The sequence below is a fragment of the Boleophthalmus pectinirostris genome, unplaced genomic scaffold (genome assembly GCF_026225935.1).
Source record: "Boleophthalmus pectinirostris isolate CB_2022bp ecotype Guang Dong unplaced genomic scaffold, ASM2622593v1 HiC_scaffold_17, whole genome shotgun sequence".
NCBI lineage: Eukaryota > Metazoa > Chordata > Actinopteri > Gobiiformes > Gobiidae > Boleophthalmus > Boleophthalmus pectinirostris.
Window position 1 is genome coordinate 22,192,032 of NW_026571115.1, and position 27,416 is coordinate 22,219,447.

At 37.6% G+C, this 27,416-nt stretch overlaps 1 protein-coding gene and 1 long non-coding RNA gene across 2 annotated transcripts; one reads left to right on the top strand and one right to left on the bottom strand.

Moving 5' to 3' along the window:
- Nucleotides 1-1,320: 1,320 nt before the first annotated feature.
- Nucleotides 1,321-24,415, bottom strand: LOC129408676 (uncharacterized). Its single transcript, XR_008632075.1, has 4 exons — nt 24,343-24,415; nt 8,403-8,600; nt 3,499-3,608; nt 1,321-2,331 (listed from the first exon to the last, which is right to left on the bottom strand). It is a non-coding gene; the product is annotated as an uncharacterized LOC129408676 (long non-coding RNA).
- nfil3-6 (nuclear factor, interleukin 3 regulated, member 6) lies at nt 24,373-27,416 on the top strand. The gene is made up of 3 exons (XM_020937531.2): nt 24,373-24,619; nt 25,193-25,312; nt 25,501-27,416. The coding sequence occupies exon 3, from the start codon at nt 25,526-25,528 to the stop codon at nt 26,597-26,599; it is 1,074 nt and encodes a 357-aa protein (XP_020793190.1). The 5' UTR covers nt 24,373-24,619; nt 25,193-25,312; nt 25,501-25,525; the 3' UTR covers nt 26,600-27,416.

Here is a 27,416-nt window from a genome sequence, read left to right on the forward strand (position 1 = left end):
CCACTTATTTTTTTCTCTACCAAAGAAAGTGTACATTTTAAATGTCATAAGAGAAGCTTATAATGTTACATTTTCTTACATTTGAAAGGCTATATTATGCAATCACTTTTATCAGGTTGCATGAGGACAGTGGAATCAGATGAACTCAGCTATAAGCCTAGTTTTTAATTTCAAGTTGTTTGTGAAGTATGTAACCTGTGGGCACCTGTCCAAACTCTACATTACAGGTATCTGGCTGTGTTCCTGTTTGCTGAAAGCACGATGAGACTAACGTGAATATTCAAAACAGCAATTGTGTAATTTTTTGTGTAACGTTGACACAACCCACACATTTCATCACAAACTTGACCTTATCTGACTGGAGAATATTCTAGTCTGCATAATTTATTTCAGCTATTATAAATCCAAAATGACAACAAAGGACTACAGTTAAGTTACTGCAAGTTTAAATACCAAGCATTCCCAAAGTTTGCCAAAAATCAGATAATCACTCTAATTTCATTTTGGAGTGACAAAGAAAAGCTTGAATGGTTTTATGCAAGTGTTGAAAGATTTGAATGTCAGCGCGTCGTCAGGAGGTCCTCTGAGGACACTCATACAGACTTTGTAGTGATGCAGCAAAACTGACACTAAATATAACTTGGATTTTGAATTGACTCGGACTGAGAAATGAACATTATTATAGAGAAATTGTTTTCCAAACAGAAATAAATTACAGAATATGCAATTTTCAAAATACAAAATATGCAACTACTTATTATCTCTCATATTTTTTCATTAAAGGTCCTACATTAAGCAAAATTGACTCGTGAGCTTTGTTTGTACAACCATAATACAGTACAATACAAAAAAAAAGAGAAAGAAATGTAGTTAAAACAATATTTAGTATGCATAGTATTAATTTGTGTTGCTATATGTAAATATTTGCACATACAATATTTGTACATACATCAATGTACAGCAACCACATCATTTTTGAATTTTTGAAACTATGAATAGTGGTGGGTTAATATAAGTTTTTAATTCTTCCCACTCCTTTTTGAGAAATGCGCTTTTCTGTTGTTTATTATGTAGAATATATAGGATTATTGTTTCTCTCTTGATTCGTTTTTATTTCAAATTTGTGCCAAGTCAAATCAAATCTTTAAGCCATGTTAGAATGCTGAAACATCTTCAAAAACATGACCCACTTGTGTTTAGTTTCATTCACAAATGTTTGAGTAACACTTTATGTCTACATATCCAAAGCTCAAAATGCTCTCTTCCACCTTGTGATGTCATGAAGCTGTAGTTTTCAAGTTAACAGCTATTCTTTACCTTTAGTTCAGTAGAGATTGGCTTTTCCACTACTGAAATCATCCAAATGATTCTAGTGAAAGTGTATGGAGTTTAAAAACACCAAGGAGCACTTCGTGTATTATCACATGACGTCACAAGATCAAACAGCATGTTTTCTGAATGAGAGAAGAACTCAACCTAAAAACTGTATGTATGATTTGTGTGTTAACCATGTGTGAATAAAAGAAAACACAAGTCCACGTATGTTTTTAATGAGGAAACAACATTACAACATAAACCAGAGAATAAAGTAACATTGGCCCTTTAACAAAACCATTTTGTTGTACTGAAAAAATAAAATAAATTACTAATATTTTGTGATGAAAATAACATTCCATTGTCTTCAGAAGAGTGGTTTTCCTCATATTTATGGTGTCGAATCCTTTCCCTATATCAACATTGAGTTCACTAAGGCTACATTTAAATGATGACCGTCTCAACAGAAGACGCAAAAGTGGTGTCGCGGCTTCACTTTTTATTCTGTTTAGACGAGCGTTTTTCGGGACTAAATCTGTGTGCATACGGTGACGCAAAAGTGTGTGGAATTGGATTGGGTATGCATGTCAGGTTTCTATGTACTGTATGTATGTGACGTAAATGCGTACGCGACGTGAGCAGATCTGAACAGAGTTTTGTGTCTTGGCCAGTGTAGATGGAAATGCTACAGCGGAGCGTATTCAACTTTTCCTCTCTGGAGGGTGGTTTCAGATTTTGCATTTTTAAGCCCCAAAACGCCATCACCATCTAAACGAAAGACACTTCCGATAAAATATTTTGACATTTTTACCTGCAAGCTTTCTTTTGTAAACAGGCCCCAATTCACTTTGTACTGTTATCACTACGTGTTGGATACATCGTGTATGTAAACGCAGATCAACAGTAAGTCATACTCGCTTTTCATGAGCCAGGAAACTGAGCGTCTTGCTCCTTTAATGCAGTCTTCTAGACAGCTTACAATTGGTTACAACTGTGGCATGAAAAGCCCAAGTGAAACTGAAAAACAAACAAATAAAATGTACATTAGCTGGCAATATAAGAACAGAAATCCATCAGAGAAATAGCTAGCACCACAAACTGCTTCTTTAACAAGTCTTTAGATTTTCGCGATCTTTACATATGCTAATTAGTCCGTTAATACGCGTGAATAGAGGTAGTACTATGCTAATACACAGTGCTCCTGAGCTAGCAAGATCATGGGCTAGGTCTAATTCCTGGAAATAACCTGCAAAAAACGATCTCTACAACATCTTACAGAACAAGTTTAAGTCACCAAACACATAGTAAACTTACAGCCATTGCTTTCGAAGGTGTAAATAAGATTTAACACACAGGATATCAACAAACTGGTTTTCTTTAACACGCTTCTTTTCCTCTAACTGATTTCTGCCTCTGTCTGTATGAAATTATAACAGATGAATTAGAACATATTTATTACTAAATTATTATAAACCTTTTTAACTCTTCGTAGAAACACACTTTTACTGTGGCAGAACACACTTGAAGTAATTGCTTCATCGATTTCATTTCAGTAAGAAATTACACATGATCTGGTTCTGACTGTAAAGTAAGTAAAGCAAACAACTAGAGTGGTTTGGTCACCAATTTCCACACTTATTCAGTTGCACTCACTGTTTCCAGTGAATCGGAAATTGCTCAGTAGCTGCTTAAGAACTTGACTAGAGACTTGTCCTGGTTAATAGACCTTTCACAATAACACATTTTGAAGCATGACATATTGTTACGGAAAAGCAGCATAAAGTAAGCAAAATTGATTGTATTAATTTTAAAATAAATAAATTATTTTAAAATAGATAGTATAATTACAAGGCCTGAGCTGCAACAAATAAAAATCATAATGAAGTAATGAACCCTTTACAGCTTACATCTTATATTACATAAAAGTAGCAAAAATCTCCCTACTGTTGTAAAAAAAAATGTACACATGATAAATATTAAACCCCAAACTATATTGTTCTGCCTTTCATGCACAGAACAATAAGTCGATATACTCATTATTGTGACAGGCCTACCGGTTAAATAATATAAAAATACAATAACATGTCCTTAATGTCATTTGCTAGTTCACGCAGTGAAAACATTCATGTACTATTCAAACAGGTCATATTATAAAGGCAGTTCTCTATTCAATATATTACATACCTACAGCTAGAATTTAGTAGCCAGTCTGGTGCCAACTAGTGCAGAGCAGAGGCTCTGCTTTGCGAGAAGCCTGGAAGTTGTAGATCGCACACCGGCCAATCAGTGACGAGCTGTGAAGCAAAGACATCAAACTCAAGCACCTGTCTGGGTCCCTTTTGAGGTACAGCACAACAGTAAACAAAGCGGTCGAGATGGATGTAGACAAAGTCATACATTCTGTGTTGGCAACGATTCCCAAAATTGAGGATTTAAAGCCGGAACAAACAGAATGTTTGGTGAATTTTAGCAAGGGAAAGACGTTATTGCCCTCCTTCCTACGGGATTTGGTGCATTACATACATCATGACCAAATAGCAGCATCTGGTTAAATAAAAAAACATACCCGACTACAGCTGAGTGAACAAATCCTAATGCTGCGAGGTCAGATGGTTTCCATGAAGTGAAACCGACTGATGAATCAGGTTAAAAATTTTGATTGTGTTCACACAGACAGTTGGCTTCTAAAAGCAGTGTTTTTAATTTTTAATTTTTTTTTCTGCTTTTTGCTTGTACTTTTCCATCTTAGGGGCAGTATTTTCTACTTTCAGTGTCACATCTTGTCTGTAGGTTTCACAGGTGAACAACAAGTCTATAAATCCTGCTTGTGTACAGTTACAGCACTGTGCAATCATATAAGTGTTGTGTAAAGTACTTAGTGTTACCAAACTGACACATCACTGTTGTAAATGTTGACATAATATTATACAAAGACCAGTGTGTCCCAGTTAGAAAACAATTCTCCGGCTCCATAGATTAAGAGTACATACAGAAAACAGAACGTCACCAGAAATGTTTAGGTTTTAGATTTCACCAACGTCAACAAGATATCCCCTTACATGCATGTGTCTTATGCAGTAATTCTATATATATACTGTTGGCTGTAGTGTTGTCACCATACTTACATTTCAGACTCTACTTGTTTTAGTTTTTTTAAAGAAGGCATATTACATATTTTTAGGTATTTAGTAGGGATGTAACAATAACCAAAATGTTGTGATATTGTATTGTCAAAAGTCTCACAATAATATAGTGGGCTGTCACAATATATCAAATTACAAAATCCTGTTTCATTCATTTCAGTGTAGACAGCATGAAGTAATTTGTTTTTTATTTGAATGCTTGGAATTATGACAGTAATAATTCACACCAAAATCTTGTCAAGGTATTTTAAAAGCAAAAAAGTGTCCTCTATATATCAGCCTCTCCAAAATATCGCAATAAATATTGTACCGTGATGTGTGGGCTTTGTAGCCGAAGTGGTTTTTAGATTGATTATGCGTATTTCTGCCAACCTCCCATGTGACAACGAACTAAAGCTGCTACAACGATGACGCAGGAGGAAGGGCGGCGCCCTCAGAGCCTAAGTCACGTTTCGGAGGGCGGAGCCTGTGCTTTCTCAGGACGGTCGGGGGGATAAGCAATAGTCGGCCATTCATAGTTCCTGGTCTGTGACTGCTTCCAAGAAATCAGTAAGATTTCATAACTATTGTGTAATGGATGTTCCAAAACCCAAATTGTGCTTCTATATGTGCATAAGATACAATGTGAAAAGAGTTATTTTGCATGACATGGGCCTTTTAACTACATAATTCTATATATCTTGTATCAGATGTTTGATGACTTATAAAATACATGTAATGTACACGGTTGATTGGCAGTGTACATCATTGTTTTACATTTTAATCATTTTAAAACGCAGTATTGATCTAAAATGGCTTAACAATAGAAATAGCTCCATTAACTTCCAGTTCAAACCTGCAGAACTCACGTGCCTCATAAAGACATTTCACCATCGCAGTCAGTGGATTTTCATTAACATGTTTTTATCTTTGGAAAACCACATTTATATAATCAAGAATCTGAGTCTTCTTAGTACAGAGCAGTGGATGGAATAGGGTGTAGGGAAAACAGAATTTTTTATGCGCTTAAGCCTTGAATGCAGGTCAATACAAGATTACTGTGGCATGCATGACTCAATCAAGTACAGCTTTGAGTAAGCTAATGACTGAATGAAACTTGAATTTACATAATATGTCTTCTAATATTACAACATGGTTTTAGTTCTAATATAGGTCAATACATTTATAAAACGATTAGTTAGGTCAAGCTTTGTATTTTTTCCAGTATGCAGTTTTGGTGTCAATTAGTATCTGGGTAATCGGCTGTAATAAAGTTGGAGTGTGATGCCCTTTGATTCAATCCTTTTTTTATTGTTATAAAATGGAGTCCATTCTATACAGTCTGAATTTCTGGGAGAACAGAACAGTAGCCATACATACATCTACACTTTATGTTCTGTCCCGGGAGAAGGTTCAGGTTAAGTCCTCATTGGCACTGTTTCTATAGCGATGCTGGGTGCCCGGGACATTGTGCCACTGTCATGTTGAAGTGAATCATGTGGAAAGTGGGCCATCTATATCTGTCCTGCCTCTCATTATGAACGCATTATGTAACACAACAGCAGCTTTATATAACCAGAGCAGCAGCTTAATCCTCCACCTTTTCATGGACTGTGGGTCACTCACTGCACAGGTCCAAAGTACCTCACTGCTTCCGCCGGAGAAATTCACAAGAGCAGTTTGCATGATCCTTTGTCATTTCCTCTGTTCATAGTATCAGCTTAACTGAATTTGAATTTCAAGGATCTCAAGAGGTGACTGAGGCTTGGTTTATTAGAGGAGACTAAAGTGGGTCAACAAAACATCAAGAGCTTGAGTTATTTTTAACTGCTATTACAAAACACTCCCATGTTATTCATACCTCTCTAATTTCTTTGATGAAAGACGCACTATATAACATTTCAGACATTGGGTCAGTGATCTTCTCGAGATGTTAATGCTTTCTCTGGCATGTTCCACTGTATGGCATTAAACTTATCTATCTTCATGGAGATAAGTAGGTCAAGGCCAAGTTGCATCTACAGAAAGGTGATCTTGCTCACAGTCGGACTGATGCATGTCTTTCAAGGTACTTTTGGCAAATTAGAAATGCCTGTAATTGAACAAATAAACAGATAGTTTGTTTTGCTTGTAACATTCCAGGCTAAACAACAATATCTCATGACCAGAGCATGAGACCCTCCACTAAAGCTGTTTTCAGGCCAGTCAGAACAGTGCTTGTGCCAGTTCCCGCACCAGTCCAACTGCGAACCAAAGTGCTCACAGGTGAACGACCCACATTCAAACCATTTACATGAACCCATGACGGGTCATCGAGGGTTTGGATTTACCACCAAATAAAAACAAGGCCACACAAAAACGGATGTCATAGGGAGGAAAATAACAATCATGGATCGCATCATCAACACCAGTGAGCATTTGTACTTATACTAGTCATTATTTATGTGCGCCAAGCTCTGCTACAACATCGATCTGCTGTGGAGAAGGCAGCAGTGATGCCCAATCCAAAGATGTAATCTTATCAGGCGAATAGTTTTTGTAGATTTAAAACTTTTAATTTCATACATGACAGTTTCAACTGCTGTTTGTTTATTTTACCGTGTGTGACCTGGATGAACGTGCTGACGTCTTCTGTGTCGTCACGGTGCGGTTAGAAAAAACAAGTTTCCCAAACATTCCGCCGATTTCCGGCGTGAACACGTGAGTCGGTTCAAGATTAGGTGCGGGAACTGGCACCGGCACAATTCTCTGTTGGCCTGAAAATGCCATAGAGCGTAGGGGGTGTAACGATATCCAAGTCTCACGATATGATATTGTCCTGGTATGAACCTCACGGGACGATATGGAGGGGAGGCTCACCATTAGAGATGTAACAATATCCAAATCTCTTAAGATATTTATGCAATATTTTCACAATATACATCTCACAGTACAATATTTATTGCAATATTTTGTGGAGGTTAACAAAACTGTTAATATGCTACTTTTTCCTCTTAAAATGCCTTGACAAGACTTAATCCAAAGAACTAAAACTAAAAGTGCTTAGAACTGTTATTTCTTCATGTAATCTACACTGAAATGGAGCAAAAGATCATGGTCTATGAAGTTCCCTCTGTCTTTTTTTAAGCTATTGCTGTACCTTAACTCTTAATTTAAACAAAGAGACTTGTAATTTAATATATTGTGATGATCCATGATATTATTGTGAGAATGTTGACGATACGATATCATGATATTTCGGTTATTGTTACATCTCTAATAGAGCAGTGTGCAGTACATGAGTCAGCCAACACTACTCACTATGAGGTATTAAAGACGCACTATGTTCTTTTTATATTAAGTTTCTAGCTTACATTTATGCAATTACTGTTTTTTATACTCAAAAAGTACCTTGAAAAATCTGCATTCTTACTGTGAGCGGGGTTTCCTCTGTGAATTTGACCTATAATCTGACTAAGTTCTCATATGTTTGTCTCTATGGAGATAGATAAGTTTAACAGCATACTTTTGAACATTTCAGGCAAAGCTATACCAAGTCCATGGGGAAAAGCAGGCATCTCACCCTCCATCTGAAAAGTTACAGAGTGCACCATTAACAGAAAAGTATAAAGTTACTAAGATTGACGTTTAACTAGGCAGACAACAGGATAAGCTACTTGTGAATGCAGAGGCTGACAAACAGATCTGAGAGAACCTACTGGCTTTTGGCACTATTGTTATGCTCTTGGGCAAGACACTTCCTGTGAATAATGCGCCAAATAGTGAAGCAACACTGAGTGTCAAGAAAAATGCTGTCATGATTGTTGCTATAAACTCTTACATTATCATTATTACAGCCAGTTTACATAATTTTTACATAACACATTCTTGAAACTTTTGGACTCGCTCCCCTTCCTCCTCCTCCTCCTCCTCCATACCCCTTTCCTTACATATAATATCCAACGTGTTTCATAATCGTCCACTCACCCCAAAGCATCAGAGGCAGTTGCTCCGGAGACGCAGTGACGCACAAAGGGTCTAAATATAGAGGCACTTGAAGGGAGCAGGTCTGGGGCACTTCCACTGTGCTCTCCCCCAAGTGTGTCAGAGGCTGCAGTGATGAGGACGCGGCCGAGCCAAACACCGAGCCGGAGAAACGATGGAGGTTCCCTGCGTCATGTTTACCTGCAGATACAAATGATAGAGGGAGTCAGAGGAGAGGAGAAAGGACCAAATGGAAGAGACGGTTGGGTTAAAGGAAGTAAAGAGAAAAGCATGTGAAATATTTTGTTTTTGATTTGATATGCCAGATCTTCCAATAATGAGAATCAGATGATAATTTCGTAATCTGCCAGAAATTTGCTAAAATATGACAGTAAATCTTTTGATAAAGATTCAAGTGACGCATATGAAACAAAGGAGCTCATTGGTCACCCATCATTTAGAATTTTAGCAGCCATATTTGGTTTTGTTTGTTTCACCCCCTTTTAAAAAAAAATTATTAGTACTTCAGAACCCCAGATACAAAAAAAAAAAGACATCATACAAAGATCAGATCGAAACACAGCAAAAGATCAAAACAATTGTGGAAAAAAAAAGCAAAAACAAAAAACATTTACAAACAAAGGGGACCATTCTAAAGCTTCTGTTCAAAGAAATCAACATCGTTCAAAAAGGACACAAGAAACCTAATCAAAAAACTCAATCAGGTTCAATGAGTTAACAAAAACCTTCGGGTCATTCTTAAAGTGTGTTCTATTTGGTTTTATCTTAAAAAAAAAAAACGACATTTGTGAAAAAAATACTACCTAAAATCAATAAATTATTAATACCAAATTCACTTCTTTTATCTTCTATGAATACACCCAATTTTATTTTATTTTTATGGTTAGAGGGGCAAACTGAATTGAGAGCTGCTGGTCCCTGGAGGAGAAGGAGACATGATTATTTAACAAATTACCTATTTTAAATTGAGTTAGTGCAATATATATTTGGTGCTGTATATCTGTCTGGAAAGTTTTACGTGTTGATGTGTGTGTGTGAGTGTATTTTATTGTGTTTTAATGAGTGGTATAGTTTTGCTTTAAACTTACCAAATTTTTCTTCTGTCCAGGTTATAAAAGAGTCCCCAGGCAACGAGCTCCCCCTTTTAAGGTTCCGGGCAGGACCAAGTGTAATATATTGCACAGGGGTAGTAGGTCTGGTGTTTTATTGTTTTATGGGTTTTAAAGTTTCTGTGGTGTATGGTTTTAGGGTTTTATGTATATAGTTGTGGTTTTAAGAGTTATTTAGTTTTGGGTTTGTTTTATGAAGTGGCAGGGCAATATTTTAAGCTAATGTTAATTTTTACCTTCCCTGTTTTAGCTATAGTAGTTTTACCCAATCAGTCAGATCAGATAAAAGGCGCCTCAATACATCATTCTGTGTTCTGCTCGGAGAGGAACTGCTGCCTGCCTCCATAGTGCACCCTGGATTTTTTTATTTTTTATTTTTTTGCACTTGCACTTGCACTTTTTGTAACAATTGAAAACCAAAAAAAAAGTAAAGTGTGGACTACATCTTCACACCTTTGTCTGTGTTTTTAAACTTTACACACTGAACCTCAACCTGTTCCCGGTCAACCTACATCACAATGCCCATTTGAACTCGAGGAGATTCACCGGTTACCAGACTCAAATCTTTGTAAAGTATTGAAAAACTGTGTATTCTAGATCCCAGGCAGCAATTATCATCTATTTGTTGCAGTTTTTGACAGTTTTCTTATTTTGTTTATATACAACCACTTGACATATTCATTTGCATACCTACAATTATCTTAAAGGTGCAATACGTAACTTTTCTGAAAGACGTCCGCTACCCACTTGGCCTGATACATCAGCTAGTTTCACTTCGTGGAAACCTGGAAGTCTGACCTTGACAGTAGGCGGGTAGTTTTTTCATTTAACCAATCGCTGCTATTTGGTCGTGACGTAGGTAATGGGCTAAATCCTGTAGGAAGAAGCACAATAACGTCTTTCTCCTTGATAAAATTGACCAAACATTCTCTTTGTTCCGGCTTTAAATCCTCAATCTTGGGAATCGTTGCCAACACAGAATATATGGTTCTTAGTTTACATCCATCTCGACCGCTTTGTTTACTGTTGTGTTGTACCACAAAAAGGACCCAGACAGGTGCTTCACAGCTCTTTGCTGATTGACTGGTGCGTGGTCTACAGCTTCCAGGTTTCTTTCAGACTGTCTAGTATTCTGATTCCTGATCTACTCACTGGAGAGAAATGAAATTGAGCAGAGGCACTAGGTGGCACCAAGCTGGCTGCCACCCACTTGCTCCATTGAGCCAAGCAGGTGACACCACTAGTCCAAGTTACAGATTGCTTTTCATTGTATTTTTGAGCAATAAAAACACCTGTAATTGAATAAATGCATGATATAGCAGCTGAATGCTCGACTGTGGAACATTCCAAGCAAAGTAATAGCATTTCTACTGACACAAACAGGTGACAAAAACTCTACCAGAAACTTTTACTTCTGCGGCATCTCTTTATTTATGCATAACGTCATGTGAAAATGTATGTTGCTCAAGAGCATAAAACAGCAGGGAGAGTATTACCAAACCTTGAGGAGAATTTAACTGTAATCAGATATGTACAGAGTTATGAACACAATATGTCCTCATAAACAAGAACAACTGCTGTACCTGTCTACATAATTCACTACATTACACGACTTAATATAACTCTGATTGGAGTGTCCTTTAATAGTAGAACTGAGTGTACCATGAGTCAGCATTTGAATTCGGTGTCTATGTAAACAGTCTGTCCATGTGTAGAAACAATAATAAAAATAGTACACACAGTACAAGCTGACATGTGGAACAGTGTGTATTAACAACAATGGAAAGTTTAGATTGTGCAATAGAATATTTGTAAAATCATTGGGAGTAGCACGATTGCGGTTAGGACAGTGAGTGATGACATACAGTAGTAGGATGAAGTAATGGAACAAGTACTCCGTTTTGTTAAAGTAAAAGTACAACTACTTGAGAAACATTTTACTCAAGTAAAAGTATCACATGAAAAATCTGCTTAAGTAAAAGTATTTTGCTCATATTTTGAGATCTAATAAAGCTTCAAATGTAGTGATTTTAATAAAGATGTGCTAGATTGAATCAATTGTTATTTTCTAGCAGGTTTTATTTGTATATTTTTTGCTCAGACTATGAACATGTTAAAAATAAACTCATCCTTTTCAGCAGGTCTCAGACTATTATTTATTTTTTTTTTTTTTTCAATTTAAAAATTTCCAGTTTAAAATGTACTTAAGTAAAATACAGATACTTAAAATGTATACTTAAACTTGTACAGTGCTTTACTACTTTTAATTCGTTGCAATCCAGTGCTGGTAGAAAAGCGGGGTGAAGTAAAATAATAAAGGAACTATATGAACAATTTTGATTTTAAAAGGCATAAACATTTTATTTGACTGATTTTTATTTTGAGCTTAAGTTAGGAAGTTAAGAACATCACTTTTTATTGAAGTAGTGACAAAAAAAAAAAAAAAAGACAAGTATAGAATGTTAAAGCTAACACAGTGTATTTTTATCATCTGTTTACTGCTCACACACACCTGTACACACACCTGCACACACCCATGTACACACACATGCACACACCCATGCACCCACACACACACAATAGTAAATGTTGAAGGAAAAAGGAAGTGGGAGGAAGAAGAACATGATCTCACAGTGTCCCAGAAACAAGGTGGAGCTGTTCCATTTCGATTGGCCAATATTTACAGTATCGGCTGTTGGTCATAAATCTCCAGCACAGGACGTTATTTTCTTTTGGCTGACCTAGTGTGTAAAGAATCCACACAAAATATATACAAACCTTTATTTGAACACTTTAATGTGAAGTGATAATTGCACAAAACATGCCTACACAGCTCTCTTAAAGGTTTGTTGTAAAAAAAAAAAGGGGGGGGCTGTGGATCAGTTTGTAGTACATTTAAATTGCATAATATAGGAAAAATGATCCAACTCAGCCCCAAAATACCATGAAAACAAACACATCAGTCAATTTCTATTTTTGATACAAAAACATTATGACACAGTTAGGTTATATTATGTTGTTTTGGTTCTAAAAATGATTACAAGTCTCTCATTTGGGTTGCCAGTTTGAGCGCTGAAATGCAGCTGGTTTAAAACTAAAAGGAGTCTCTCTGCTCTGAATGGTCACTACCTAACCCCCAGCACCTGCAGATAGTGGTGGATGTGCTCAGTGTACTCAATTTTGTTAAGTAAAAGTACACATTCAGGGGCAAAAAGTAGAAGTATAACATGAAAAAGTACTGGTTTAAAAAGATTTTCTGGAAGTTGTGCGTAATGAAAAGGAGTCGACAACTTCTCACATTTCAGACACAGAAAGTCATGTGTCGCTTTATTAACTGACCAGAAAACTCTAGAAGAAACGGCTAATAACGGTGCTTAATCAATACCTGAGTGGAACGATACATAGGAACAACAATGCACAGAAATGCATGTAACTAATGTGTCTCAAGTTAGCAGTGACACTTTACAGATATAAACATACATAAACATGTATGCTAAAGGCACTACAACTGTTGCAGAGACTTTTAGAACAATTAAAAGGATGAAATAGAAAGAAATTGGCTGATTTATTAGATTTCTCAATTTTTTGTAGCTGTTTTTGTGCATTTGTGTATTTAGTTTGCTAAAAGTTGGCACAGAAACTCAGAATTAAATGTGCCAAAAGTAAGTCTCAGCCATTTCAGCAGGTCTCATAGCCAGGCTGGCGCCACCTAGTGCCTCCACTGAATTTCATTTCTCTCCAGTGACTAGGTCAGGAATCTGAATACACTAGACGATTTCCAAGAACCCCGGAAATGTGAGTTCGGGCACCAGCCAATCAGCGAAGAGTCATACATTCTGTGTTGGCAACGATTCCCGAGATTGAGGATTTAAAGCCAGAACAATGAGAATGTTTGCTGAATTTTATCAAGGGAAAGACGTTACCGCCCTTCTTCCTATACGGGATTTGGAAAAATAAAAAATAAATTTAAAAAGTACCCACCTACTGTCGAGAGAACAAATCCTAATGTTGCGAGGTCAGACAGTTTCTACGAAGTGAAACTGGCTGATGAATCAGACTATGGGTCTCAAACCATAAAGAAAAGTACTTTTTACTTTCCAGTCCAGATCTAAAATGTCATGGAGTTAATGTAATAGAGTAAAAGTAAAAAGTATCCACTGTAAAATTCACTTAAGTAAAGTACAGATACCTAAAAATTGTACTTGAGTATTGTACTTTTACTTTACGTTCGTTACTGTACGTTACTTCCGCCGCTGCCTGCAGACAATCATTGATCAATGCAAGTGCAGCCTTGTGCAGATGACATGAGCTGTGACCTGCTGTGACCTGATACTGGGAATGAGAAAAATGTCTGTGTGTTCAATATGCAGGTTAAAACACAGCTTCAGTTGTGATTGCGGTATCTCTTTTAAAACTGTGAGAGTGCGAGCCACATACAGTTTCTTTAAATGCTGTACTGACTTGTAAAATAAACCCACTTTCACACAAACACATAGCTGTTACGAAACATCCCCCAAGACAACACTGAGTCATGGCCTATTTTAAGCTCCAGCGATACATCTGCTCGGTGTACGTCTGTGCTATAGACACACACACGCACTTACATAAATCTTTTGGTGTGAGACTCCAGGGACCAACCATTTCAAAGCATAAGCAGTTCTGTCCATTCTGCACAGTTCTCAGACATGAGGTAGCCAGCAACAGCCAGGTGTGGAAAAGCATTGCGAGTGATGTCATTGGATAAATATTACTGATGATCATATCCAATATTTATGTTGTTTTTTTTTCCATTTGTAAGCCAATGTGTGTATACTAAACACAAAACAGCCAGAACGTATTTCAGCAAAGATTTTGTGCGGTGTTTGAGAACATGTATAAAGAAGTGGCCACGTCACCCACAGTTTTCAGCTTCAGTCAAACAAAGCTATTCGAGGCTAGCAGATATAGAGGCAAATTTGGAGCCAAGTTTCAAATAACCTTGGGGAAAGTAAGCGCCCCATTTGGCTGCAATTAATAAAATCTTGATTTACAGACAAAACGGCAAAACTAAAACACCAAGACCGTGTAGAGAAGGTTACTGCAAAAATTTTAAGACCAGCCTGACGAGTTTGACAGCAGCAGTTACAGAAAGAAGTTGACGTGGAGCCTGTGTCTAATCACCCCCATGATCACTTCCTATTTGGATTGTGGTGGCATTGCGTTAGCTACAGTGTGTCTGTATATTGGAGCCCAAGTCCGACTGATAGCAGATATGGCTATAGCCAGTAAACAAGTAAATGCGTGTGTGCCGTGGTAATTCATTTACTATATTTGTAAAAGCGGACCATTCATAGCTCTAGTCACAGCTCAAGTACATATCAGTGCGTGTCTAGTAACATGTACACAGCCGCTATAGTCGCATTACAATAGGTCAATGTAAGAGAAAACAGACTGTTTATGTGCTCTAACTAAAGAAAAAGAATCAAAAGTAGCTTCAGGACCGACACATTTGCGACACTCACCACTCACACAGGCACCTCTCAGATCACAAGTCTTCACAAATAAGTGTCCTTTTAATCCTGACTCAAAACAGTTGTCCATAAAAAGAGTATAATCCAGCATGTGTCCGGCAGCTGTGTGTGTATGGTGCAGTCCTCTCTGCTCTGCTTTGGCACTTTGATAAAAACACGCAGTTGTTTTGTTGCTGCCTAAACTGCCCTAAAGTTCACTTTTATTTATAGTCAGTACATTTAAAGAACATTTAAAGCCAGTGCCTCAGTGCTGCTTCAGAAAGGATGGTGATATGGATGTAAAGAAGAGCACGAGAGTCATGTGACATTACTCTGGAGGTGCGTTCAGGTGCAGTACGGCGTTACACACAGACAAATTACTCCTCTGATAAATACTGATGTGGCACCACAAAGTAAGACATTGATCTGTCTATAAATTGGATTACATTGATCTCACATGTAGAGTCTAAGATCACAACGAGGTATAATATCACCACGTGGACTATCTGCCCATATAGGCTAGATTTAGGCCGATTGCGACATGCCTCCAAGTGCTCATATAGGCCAACCGATATACCAGTTGGGCGCTAATTTATATATACAGTCTCTGGTTGAGAATGATACAGTACCAACCTGTAATAACTAATATCAATACAAGTTTCTAGCCTGGTAAATCCAGACTCAGTAAAACCTCACTCTGGTCACCACCTCAGTCAAACTCCAACAGAGCAGTGCAATCCAGTTAGTTTATTTCAGTTTCAGTGATGAGTGATATTGGTAAAGTGCCATTCACTACAAAATCAAACTTCTCAGATTGAACTCAGATTGACATATTTTGCTTCACTCATTGATTCTGCAGAAACAACTCTTGCTGTCTTATTTTTTGTTAATTTATTTTTTAAATTTAATCTGCCATGTTTGTTTTAATAGGAACAGATCATACATTTCTCTTGGTTTCTCAACTACAGCAAAAAGTTAAACTCGAGTCCCAGTCAATAAGTCCCTATAGCAGCAGCAACTTTCAAAAACAAGCACTAGAGTATTTTGTGACTACTTTCATATTTAAAAAACAAATTGAGGATAGTAATAATTATTGCCACAACATCACAGTTTTCTTCCCCCCCCCAGTCTAAACTCTTGAATGACAATAATTAAAAGCTGATGAGTTAAAGACTTGCCAGTCAGGTCTAGGTGAATGTTCTTTCAGGGGTAAAGGTGAACTGAGGACACATGGAAAAGTGAAATCATGACATTTAACTGTTGGGGTATAAAGAAACACGTTTTGAAGTGGTGATTTGTGAGTGACAAGTTAATTTCTATGGTTCTGTTTTTAATTAACCAACGGCAGCATTTTATTTCGCTATTCAATCAAAAAATTTTAAAGTGTCATAAAATCTTGGGATGTACTGTTTTTGTTTGAGAGATTCTGTAAAACTCTGGTAAACACACAGATGAGCTCCTATTTTTTGTGCTATTTTGTTCGTTTTGATTGGAATAAGCTTAAACAGAATAGATTTTTCATGTCACTTACGGCAAGAAGCACTCTCCTCCACACATGTATCCCTTTGCTGATAAAAAGTTTAATGAGAAACCTCTCATTACATTTCAAAGACGAAAATCTCTTTTTCATAGTGCTCTCGGGACCAAATATTGCAACTAGTTATTTCTAAGTAATTGAAGTAGCCTGTGGTTTGATAAGAGAAGTAAAATTTGAAGTAGCAGTATCAATCTAACATTTAAGTTGCGTTTTTCTTCTTCTAACACAAGAAAAAAATGTTCTGCACTAATATTTGTTTTCAAGTGGGACTCAACATATCACTTGTGAGTAAATGAGAATATCATCTAAATTGTTTTATCTGCTTCAAATACAAACTATTCCAAATACAACTTCCACACAATGTATATATAACATACAGTATATTTGTTTAGTTTTTTTCTGACCTGTGTTATAATTTATCCTCTTTGAAAACATGCCTAGAGTTGTGTTTAGTTTCATTATCACATGTTCAACACGCAAACCTTACATATTTACTGCATATTTAGGCTGTGCACTTTCATTTTGTTCCACCTTGTGATGGCATGTGGAAATACAGGAAGTGTTCCATTGTGTTTTTAAACTCTATACACCTTCACTAGAACCATTTGCCGTTTTAGCCCTGGATTTGCCAATCTTTACTGAACAAAAGGTAAAAGGTAGCGTCATGACATCACTGAGGCGGAACAGAGTATTTTGAGCTTTGGCCTTGTAGACAGACTAATAACAAAGGATTACTCAAATACGTGTGAATGAAACAAAACGCAACTCTGGGTATGTTTCTGAGGAGGTAACAAAATTCTATAATTGCTTAAAGCTAAGAAGAGTAAATTTTGCGTAATATAAGACCTTTAATTACAGTTTTACAACTTTTTTTTTTGTCAATTTGCTGTAACAGTAAATGCATTCAGTCCAGTTATTTAGGCTATTGACCAGGAGGCAGTTTGTTTCATAACACCCGCTGACTCATTAGATAATGTTACAGAGGGCCGCACAGGTCAGTCTGACAATGTTATAACACACTTTCGTAACGTTCCAGAAGGAATTTTGTCCAGCACAAACTTTATATGCCAGGGTTAAATTGGGACACTGGTCTTGTGGGTGACCTTATTCCACTAGTTATGTGTGTCAAGCTCACTAAACTCCCCTTGGACCAGTCTGGGGTCTATTTTAAGCCCTATCCTGAATGGCTGCACTCTGACCATTTTACATAAGACATCACTCTCCCAAAGTCCAGTGACCCTCTGTGTCTAGTCGGTCTGGTTAGTCTCCTACTCGGTAAGAACAGAACAGAGATAGAGCTATCAGACTGCACTGACTCCCGCCACGGTGGAGAGACTTCCAGGGAACCATATTGAACATCTAAAAAAAGTACAGTCTGTTTGGAGAAATTCTAGGCAGGTCAATGTTCTGACGTACATTATACAAACACAACAATTACTGAGTTCACTTAGCTTTAAATCTAAATAAATAAATTAAATAATTTTTTGCATATAGTTTTAGAATGGCCTTGATTAAGACCATTATCAGAAATAGTAAATGGAAAAGACATGGTAGCAGAAAAACATATTTTGTGATGACAACTACATTCTATTGAAAATAATTTTGCTGTATGAAGCATTTAGCCTTTTTCTTGGTACTAAAACAGAGTTTGATATTTCAAAAGATGAAATGACTGTTTCCAATTAATAGGTCTATAATGTGTCATAGAATTTCAACATTTTACAGGTCAAATCTTATCGTAGTACGGAAAAATAAAGATAATTTTCCACTAGTAAGAAAAAGTCATTGCAAAAATGTGAATGTATTCAGTGATAAGTCTATACAGTATTTATCGTGACAGGCCGCTGTATGACTCAAACTTATCAAACGTACTATCAGCTATTACTTTGATGAGTGCCACACAGACTCCCATGGCACGCTTGCACCCTTGTGAACTCAGTGCCCTATACGAGCTCTAGTGATTCCACTGTTTTCTTAGTTATAGAGTAGGCCATAGATTATACTACAGCCCTGCCCCCACCTGCCACAGCCTTTACACAACAGTCTGTCAGATTCTCCTCGGGGGGGGGCTTACATACATACATTGCACAAGCATTTACCAGAAATGTGGCTTAACTCACTTCCTGTTGCATTAACCCTAGAGACACACATCTTCCTTTATCAGAGAAAGCATTTTCACAGGAAACGTGGATAAAGGAAACTGTTGGCTGATAATATGCAGATAGAAATGGCTAAACAGTGAATGGGACTAGATAGGAATCACATCAGCACTTATAGAATAATGGACTTCCTGTGTGTCATGTTTGTTTAATGCACTGGCACAAAGTTGTGTCAAGTAAAACAAATCCTTCACTTTCATTTTAGAGAGTCCGCCATTGCTTTGCTCAGAATGTTCCGCAGTATGGCACTGAACTTATTAATAACAAGCAGGTGACATCAAAAGTTGCAACACATGTCTGTGGAGAGGCAATGCGTGTTCTGAAGTTTGTTTTTTGGGGTTTTTTTTGGGGGGGGGAAATAAAATTTGGTGTAATTAAATAAGTGTATACAATTGAACATTCCAGGCACCAGGAAAGTTACAGTGTATTTTTATATTAGTAAACTAGAAAATGGAGCTTGGCAAATATGCATAACATATAAATAACAACCATTGGTCTGTGTATCTTAAAATGTCAAAGATGACTTGCTATTTTACAATTTTAGTACAATCTAAAATTAAGTTTTATTTTGCTTCCTCGTTCAAATGGATTGGGTGGAATGTCCATATTGGTCCAGGGTGTGTGACTATTCTAAACACTGGAGATAGTGTGAAATTGTGCTTCTTGCCATTATAAATAGTGATTATGTAAGTGTATGATGAGAATATTTCTACATTTGGCAGTGAAATGAGATGGTTTCTAGTACACAAGATGCAAAATGAGTGTTCATGTTTATGTTGTCAGTAAATAGGTAGAGAGCAGCAAGCATGTTAATTACCGATATTCCTGTTGTGTGCATTGCTCTATGTAATTAGTCCTCAATTTCTAGAATGTTTTTTGTAAAGGATAAAATAGCTTGAGTTTGTTATTTTGTCTGAATAACTTGTTGTCTAAAGGACATACGTTACACATTGACTCTTGTGAGCTTTTAGTCATGTTAAGAACGTTGTTACCGCCTCAGAAACATACCTGGAGTCATGTTTTGTTTCATTCACACATGTTTGAGTAACTCTTTATTATGAGTCTGTCTACATTTCCAAATCTCAGAACGCTCTATTTCACCTCGTTTAGTTTATTTATTTAATGAGACATGGACAGTGCACAATCTACATTAACCTTAACAGGAGAGATGCATTGTACCAGGGTGCAGCACCAGTGCTAATATTCACCTGTCGTCCCTGGGCAGGTTCATTGATTGATTATATTTAATTGACCTTTGTTATCACGTATTCTTCCTGGAGACCCACGTAGCATGTTTTGGGTTGATGGGGGAAACCGGAGCACCCAGAGGAAACCCATCCATATACGGGGAGAAACATGCAAATGCCACCATGCCTCCACATGTGATTGTAATGAAGCGGAAGTAGCCACCTTTTACCGTTTGTTCGGTTTAGACTGGAAATTCCAGGGCTGAAATCATCCAAATGATTGTAGTGGAGATGTGTGGTTTAAGGACACAGTGGAGCACTTCTTGTATTACCACATGACATCATGAGGTGGAACAGAGTGTTTATTGTTTGAGAAAAGAACTCATCTTAAATACTGTATGCAGAATTTGTGTGTTAAACTATGTGAATAAAACAAAACACAACTCCAGGTCTGTTTTTGATGAAGAAACATTATAACACAGATCAGAAAATAATGTTTTTGTGCACATTTTTAGGGGAAACAGAGTACCTGGATGAAAGTAGGGCAAGCAGAGGGAGAACATGCAATCTCTACACAGCAAACAAAAAAAACACATATTGCGCAAGAGGGCGTGCCAAAATATGCTTCCTCATCATGCAATCATTAAAAACACAATGGAGGAAGAGATGCGTGCACACACAAAAACATCATTTGCGTACAGTTTGTAACTTGTACAGTTGTTCATCTTAGTAAATATTATGAAGTCAGAAGCGCAAATATGCAACTTATGTTCAGAATGACAATACAAAACTGAATTCCATTACTGATGTTACTAGAACATTCCCCATGTCCCAATGTGAACCCGAATAGTATTAGCCAATATCACAAATAAACCCGGGCAGGAATAGCAGCTGCCTGTATGGAGGAAGTGAGTGAAATGTTATTACCCTCATTATGGTTCCTGTGTACAAGCCAAGAGCAGAGAGTGAGTACAGCGTGTGTCCTCTGCTGAACTGTGTAAATAAATCCTGATAAAGCTTTATTATGTTCCAATGCGTGGCCCAATGACCCAATGTGTGTGGCATAAATTAAGGAGAGCTCAAAATACACGTGAAGCTCTGTGTTGTACTGGTCACGGTCAAAACAAGCCACAAAGTCTATCAATAAGAGCTGAAAGGTCCCATATGCTATTTTCTGATCTGTTGTAATGCTGTTTCCTCATTAAAAACATACCCGGAGTTGTGTTTTGTTTCATTCACATATGTTTAACACACTGTCCCTGCATATTTAGGCTGGATTCTTCTCTCAAATGAAAAACATTCTTCTCCACCTTGTAATGGTAATACATGTTTTAATTAATTTTTTTTTTTTTTTCTGTAAATGCTATTTTTGTTAATGTATTTAGGATCTCCTCATAAATAACTAAAAGTGCTCCACTATGTTTTTAAACTCCATACACTTTCACTAGAATCACTGATGGTTTCAGTCCTGAAATTGTCAATCTCTACTGAACAAAAAAATAAACCCTAACAGTTAAATTGAAAATTATAGCTTCATGACATCATAAGGTGGGGCAGAACATTTTGAGCTTTGGAAATGTAGCCAAGACTAATAATAAAGTGTTACTCAGACATATGGGAATGAAACAAAACACAACTCCAGATATGTTTTTGAGGAGGTAACAAAATTCTAACAAAGCATAAAGCACACAAGAGTCAATTTTGTGTTTTCTAGGACGATTAAATGTCAAACAGAGATGTCATAATATCATATATGAATGTATGTGTGAATGAGTGAGTAGTTTTCAGGGCCTTGAAAGTGGAAAAGCGCTTTATAAAAATTTTACCATTTTACCATTTACCATATTTTAGTGTTACTGGTACGGTCATTTACAATTATACGCAGCATGACTAAACAAAAGTGAAGCCATTCATTTACTTGTGTTCACTATCCCTAACGTAACTGGCTTTATGAATTCAAACTTTGTGAAAGTAATGTTAATCTAACATAACCTGACACATAAAAAGCACTTTAGGTTTGTTTATTTTTTGTACTGTATATATATGTACTATAGAAATGACTCTTAGCCAATTGTTTTGTGACTCAGATAATCACAATAATGGATTAACCCAACAATACTGTGTCAAATAAAAACTTAGACAACATTCCCAACATTGTCTCAATGTGATTCAGGCACTACTGGTACTAAAGCCAACCTAATGACTGTAATTACAGGTCAGACCTCCTCTATTTAGACTTATAAACACACACAAAAAACTCATTCAACTGTGCCATTTGTTAATCTAAGTGCCCATAGACTCCACTCCAACCAGAAAAAATGATGATGGATGCCCAGTCAAAAATCAAATCCATCTTTTATTGCATACAATCCATTTAGCATACTGGTTTTATACTCATACATCAATGAAGAGGAGGGCTGGGCAATTCATCAGATTAATGTGACTATTCTATTTGTTTAAAAAAAAAAATCATCATAGTAAAAATAGATTACATAGAAGACATGGCTTATCTGAATGAAAGGGCACCATGTCAGCACTTATGAACTGCACTTCTTACACTTTAAATAATCCACCATATTGCAAAGGCCCAAACTCATCAGAACCTCTGAATGTTGTTTGCATGTACAGACCTGGTCCTTTTGATCTCAAACTGAACACATTTAAACAGAGAGGGGCCATAGGTTACAGTAAGTGGATCTTACTTTAAACCTACACAAACATTCCTTATATGTAACTGTGCACTAACCTAACACATACAGTAAAGAAGTGCCAAATACAAGAGGAAATTCACCCAGTCATGTGAGGACAGGTGGAGCGTGCAGGGCCACGTGCTGTCAGCAGATCCACATAGGTACATGTCACTGCAGGCTCTCAATACTGTACACTGCAATTACAACAACAACATGTACTATAGCCTGAAGCTTATGTAACCATGACATCTCCCATGAAGCTCTGTGGAGTCATACATGAACTCAGAGTGTAACTGGAGCATAGGATTTAAAATCTCAAAGGCAGAATGAACACAACACACAACTGGATGTTTCAAGACCATTTTGCAAAATAGTAATGACAGGAGTAATGGTGCATACTGTTTATAGTTAGTAGTGGGTTTCTCATAGTCATAGTTGTAGGAAGGGTTGTGCTGATGTTATGTCATTGTTTTATTTTATAATTAATGAAACATGATTTAAAAATGTTGTATGTGACATAGACTTATACTGTATAGTAGATAGGTGGATTTATAGTTATAGTCATAACTTCTGATTTCTCGTTTGTGTTCATGGTGTACTGTAAATATTTATGACAAACAGGGGAAATTCTAGACATGGTCATATTAAATTCTAATACAATTGTAAATGAAAATAGTTTCTCTCCACAATATCAGCAGCACGTGTTAATGTTGTGGGAATTCTTTGTTATATTTACACACAAGCAGAACTGCATGATGTCAGTCTGAATATATATACTCTTACCTTCATGAGACTCAACAGTGACTTGTCCCTTTTAAACTATGCTGCCTGTTGTGACACTTCTCCTTTTGGGAGGAAGCAACAACTTCATCTGCCAGCACATTGTGGTAATATTCTGCAACAAAGATCACCTCTTATTCATCAGATAAACTTCATTTTCAAGTCAGTTTTAGAAAACTTAAATAATCATGTGTGTGCGCAAAAAGTAGCCACTTTACATGAAAAGGATGAGGAAACTTTAAAGAAATTATAAGAGCAATTGTTGAAATTCAATAAGCCAATAAAAAATAGGTCTAGACAGCCAAAGGCCGACACAGTGTGTACACACTGTGTCCACAGTGTGTGCAAAATGATCACAGTGACACAGAAACGGCGTTGGTAACACAACACAGCACAACAACATTTAAGTGACCTGCTTGGAGAGCACAGCCGTGTAGGACAGTTTATGAGTGACCATTAGATAGTATTACTATTATTACTATGCTATTTTTGAATGTGAAAACAATGTTCACACTCCTACTACTTTAGAGGGGATGGTGCCTGGGCCATTTAAAAAAAACAAAAAAACAAACAAACAAAAAAAAAAAAAACATCAAAATGAATGAATGAATGAAAAATTATAAATAAATAAATAAATAAATAAATAGCCTGTTACTGCTTTATAGTTTAGATGAACACAGATTGGTTTCTCTTCTCACCTTCACATATACGTGTGAGCTCTGAGCATTGGCGTGCTCTATAAACCTGCCTCATTTGTTTACTGTAAGCTGTTAATAAATGTGCTCCTGCTTTGTTTTGCGTGCTTCACGCGGCACACCTCTCATCATGACTTTGGCCTAAATGTTTTTGGTGGTCCCCAGTACGCGCTGTCACCTCTGATGAGGATGAGAACAGGACACAGAGTGTCGTACAGAGGAAGGCGGGCCCGTCTCTCACTCACACATACATCACGTACACTCACGTACACATACCAGGGAGCGGGGCCAACACGGTTCACATGAGGATAGCCTCCGTCCTGGGCTGAACTCCACGTTACAAATAAGAGCTGCGGCAGTCCAAGTGGAGCAGAGCAGAGCAGAGGGAGGTGCACCTCACTCGCGGTAATATTAAGTAAGAGAGACGAGAGAGCGGACCATTATAGACGCATGGAGCAGCCGCGGTAGACACAAGAAGCAGACGCAGCGAGCGCACGATTTACGGACACTTTAACGCACACTGGAGGACAAAACTAAGGATTATTTACGACAGGTACGGCTCTAAAAAACTTTAAAACGATTATCGTTTCGCGCCGGACAAAACTATATTGAATTTGACTTTGGCGAATTTTTTGTTTGTTGTTTGTTTGGTTTTGTTTTACTCCGTTTTGGGAGTATAGTTTATAAGATTCATACGGTATAATTATGCTTAGTTGAATTATCTTTTACTATCCGGCCATATAAACATTAGCACTGTCAAATATATAACAACATTATATTATATTTGAAATATAATAATACTTTAATATGCCAGTGCTTGTGAAAATGACTTGTATGTTTCAGTAAACCAAATGTTACACTTCTTTTATTCTCGTAGCACATATATAGGTCAATGGAGCTGTTATTCAAGCGGGTTTATTACAGATTATGAGGTGTTAAAATAGGACACGTAACTTACTTGCCTTGTATTTACAACGGCCATTGTCCTACATTGCACTGTGCTGAGACATAGCAGGTTATGGTACGAGGTGCTCCCGTTTTATTGGACAGATGTAATAGGGTTACATAATATTGTGTTGTAATGGCTCTTACGTAACCTCCAAATCCCTTTCCTCTGTTTCTTTAGGGGCACTTTTGTGCACTAGGCGGTGCTGTTGCAGAGACTTCCAGTTGATCAGACTCCACCATCACCATCCAGTCTTCAGTGCTCAAGCAACAAGACCCAAGACGTCTTTAAGAAACTCAGGTAGGGAGTGTGCAACTGTGCATCAGTTCAGTATTTGTATTATTTTCTACATAAAATAAATACATTTGAATCCTGTAAATAATAAGAAAAACATGAATAAACACAAATCAATCATTTATATAGAAAATCAATGCAATGAATTAAAACTTTTAACCCCTAACTAATGTTGGTCCTCTGTTTGTTAACAGGGTGGAGCTGTGATTTTCTTGAATCATGTATGAAAAGGAAAGCGCCACTATGCAGGGTCAACAGGAAACACCTACACTCCAGACCCTGGAGTCCCCGGGGGCTACTACTTCCTACACTGATGAAACTGTGTCTATGCTGACGTCGAGCAGCCTCCTGGCCCGATCTCTGCTGGGACGTCCTGCTCCCATCAAACGCAAAGAGAGCCCCTCTGCCAACCTGAGGCGCAAGAGAGAGTTCATTCCACAGGACAAGAAGGATGAGGGCTACTGGGACAAGAGGAGGAAGAACAACGAAGCAGCCAAACGCTCCAGAGAGAAGCGCCGCATGAATGACATGGTCTTAGAGAGCAGAGTTTTAGCTCTTTTAGAAGAGAACGCTCGTCTTAGGGCTGAGCTGTTGGCTCTGAAATTCAGATTCGGGCTTGTCAAAGACCCATCTAATGCTACAATACTGCCTCTGACACAGCCCCCGCAGACGAATGCTCAGTATTACCTCCAAAGGGGAGATCCTAATATCCCAGCTCCCATTCATAACAATAATCAGATCGGTCATTTAGCATCCAGGGCTAACAGGGAAGCAGGGCATGTGTCAGAAGATTCAGGGTTCTCAACACCTGGCGGCTCAAGTGTGGGCAGCCCGGTTTTCTTTGAAGATCGCCTGAGCGACCATGAGAAACTCTCCCCACATCGAGGAGAGGAGTTGGGCTACGAGATGCACCATTCTCCCAGTGAGGTCCACCACAGCCCAATTGTGCCAGCGGCCCCAAAGTCGGACCAGCCAGAGACATTCAAAAACCTGCCTCACAAACTGCGCTTCAAGACAAACGGAGAAGGCAGCGAGCAGACAGCGGACACGCACACTAAAGGATATAATATGGAACATGGACAGTGGGGTAACCATGGAGACGCAGAGGACAGAGCCAGAAGGTCTCCACAACAGTACGCCCCGCCTCCCACAGCTGGCCAGTCCCCCAGGCACGGCCACAGTGACGTTTACCGTCAGGAGAACCATACGCTTAAGTCCCAGATCTCCTCCCTGACAGAGGAGGTGGCCCAACTCAAGAGACTCTTCACAGAACAACTCATGGCCAAAGTCTAGCTGATAATTTATGTTTGCGATCAATATGTTTACATGCTTTGTCTGACTAAAGTCGGACTCTAAATACATTCTTTAAATAGTGAACATTCACCAGCCCTTTTTGTTGCTACCTTGTCATTAAAGTTTAGCAAAAAAATCTTGAGAATTAGAACCAAACACTGTTACGCAAATGATTTTCAGGGTTAACTTGCACCTTATGACAAGAATGTAAAAGGAAGAAAAAAAGACACACGAAAAGGATAACTGAACTTTGCACTAAGATCCACTGTTGTGCATGTAAACTTATTGAACGTGTCCAAGCAATTCTGTTACATTGTTTTTATACCTATTGTACTGTACATGTACTGTCTTGATCCATTACTGTTGTCTGTGTATTTAAATAATGGTTTTGGCTCAGACCCTCGCTGACACAGGGAGACTAGTGTAATTATGTTTTGTGTATTATAGCTTCTTTACCAACACTGTGACAACTACAGCAACAAACTGTAAATCAGGATTAGATTGAGACAGAGCAAACGCAATGAGGCATACAGAGAATTAACATAGAGATTCTGAACGCACCATGTTCCCATCACTGAAGCAGGTTTGGTGAGTTCATGTAAAATAATAACTATACCTGGTAAGACCTCGTAACATTGTGACATATGTTGTATTATTGTAAATGTTTTGGGGAGTCACATGACCATTCAGGAAGTGTAACTACAGTGATCTACTGTTTATGCATGGGTGAAAACGGTTTATAATATTATGTCTGCTGTCTGTACACTTATATATATTATATATTTGAAAATAAATGCTTGTTTTTTATCACACTGAA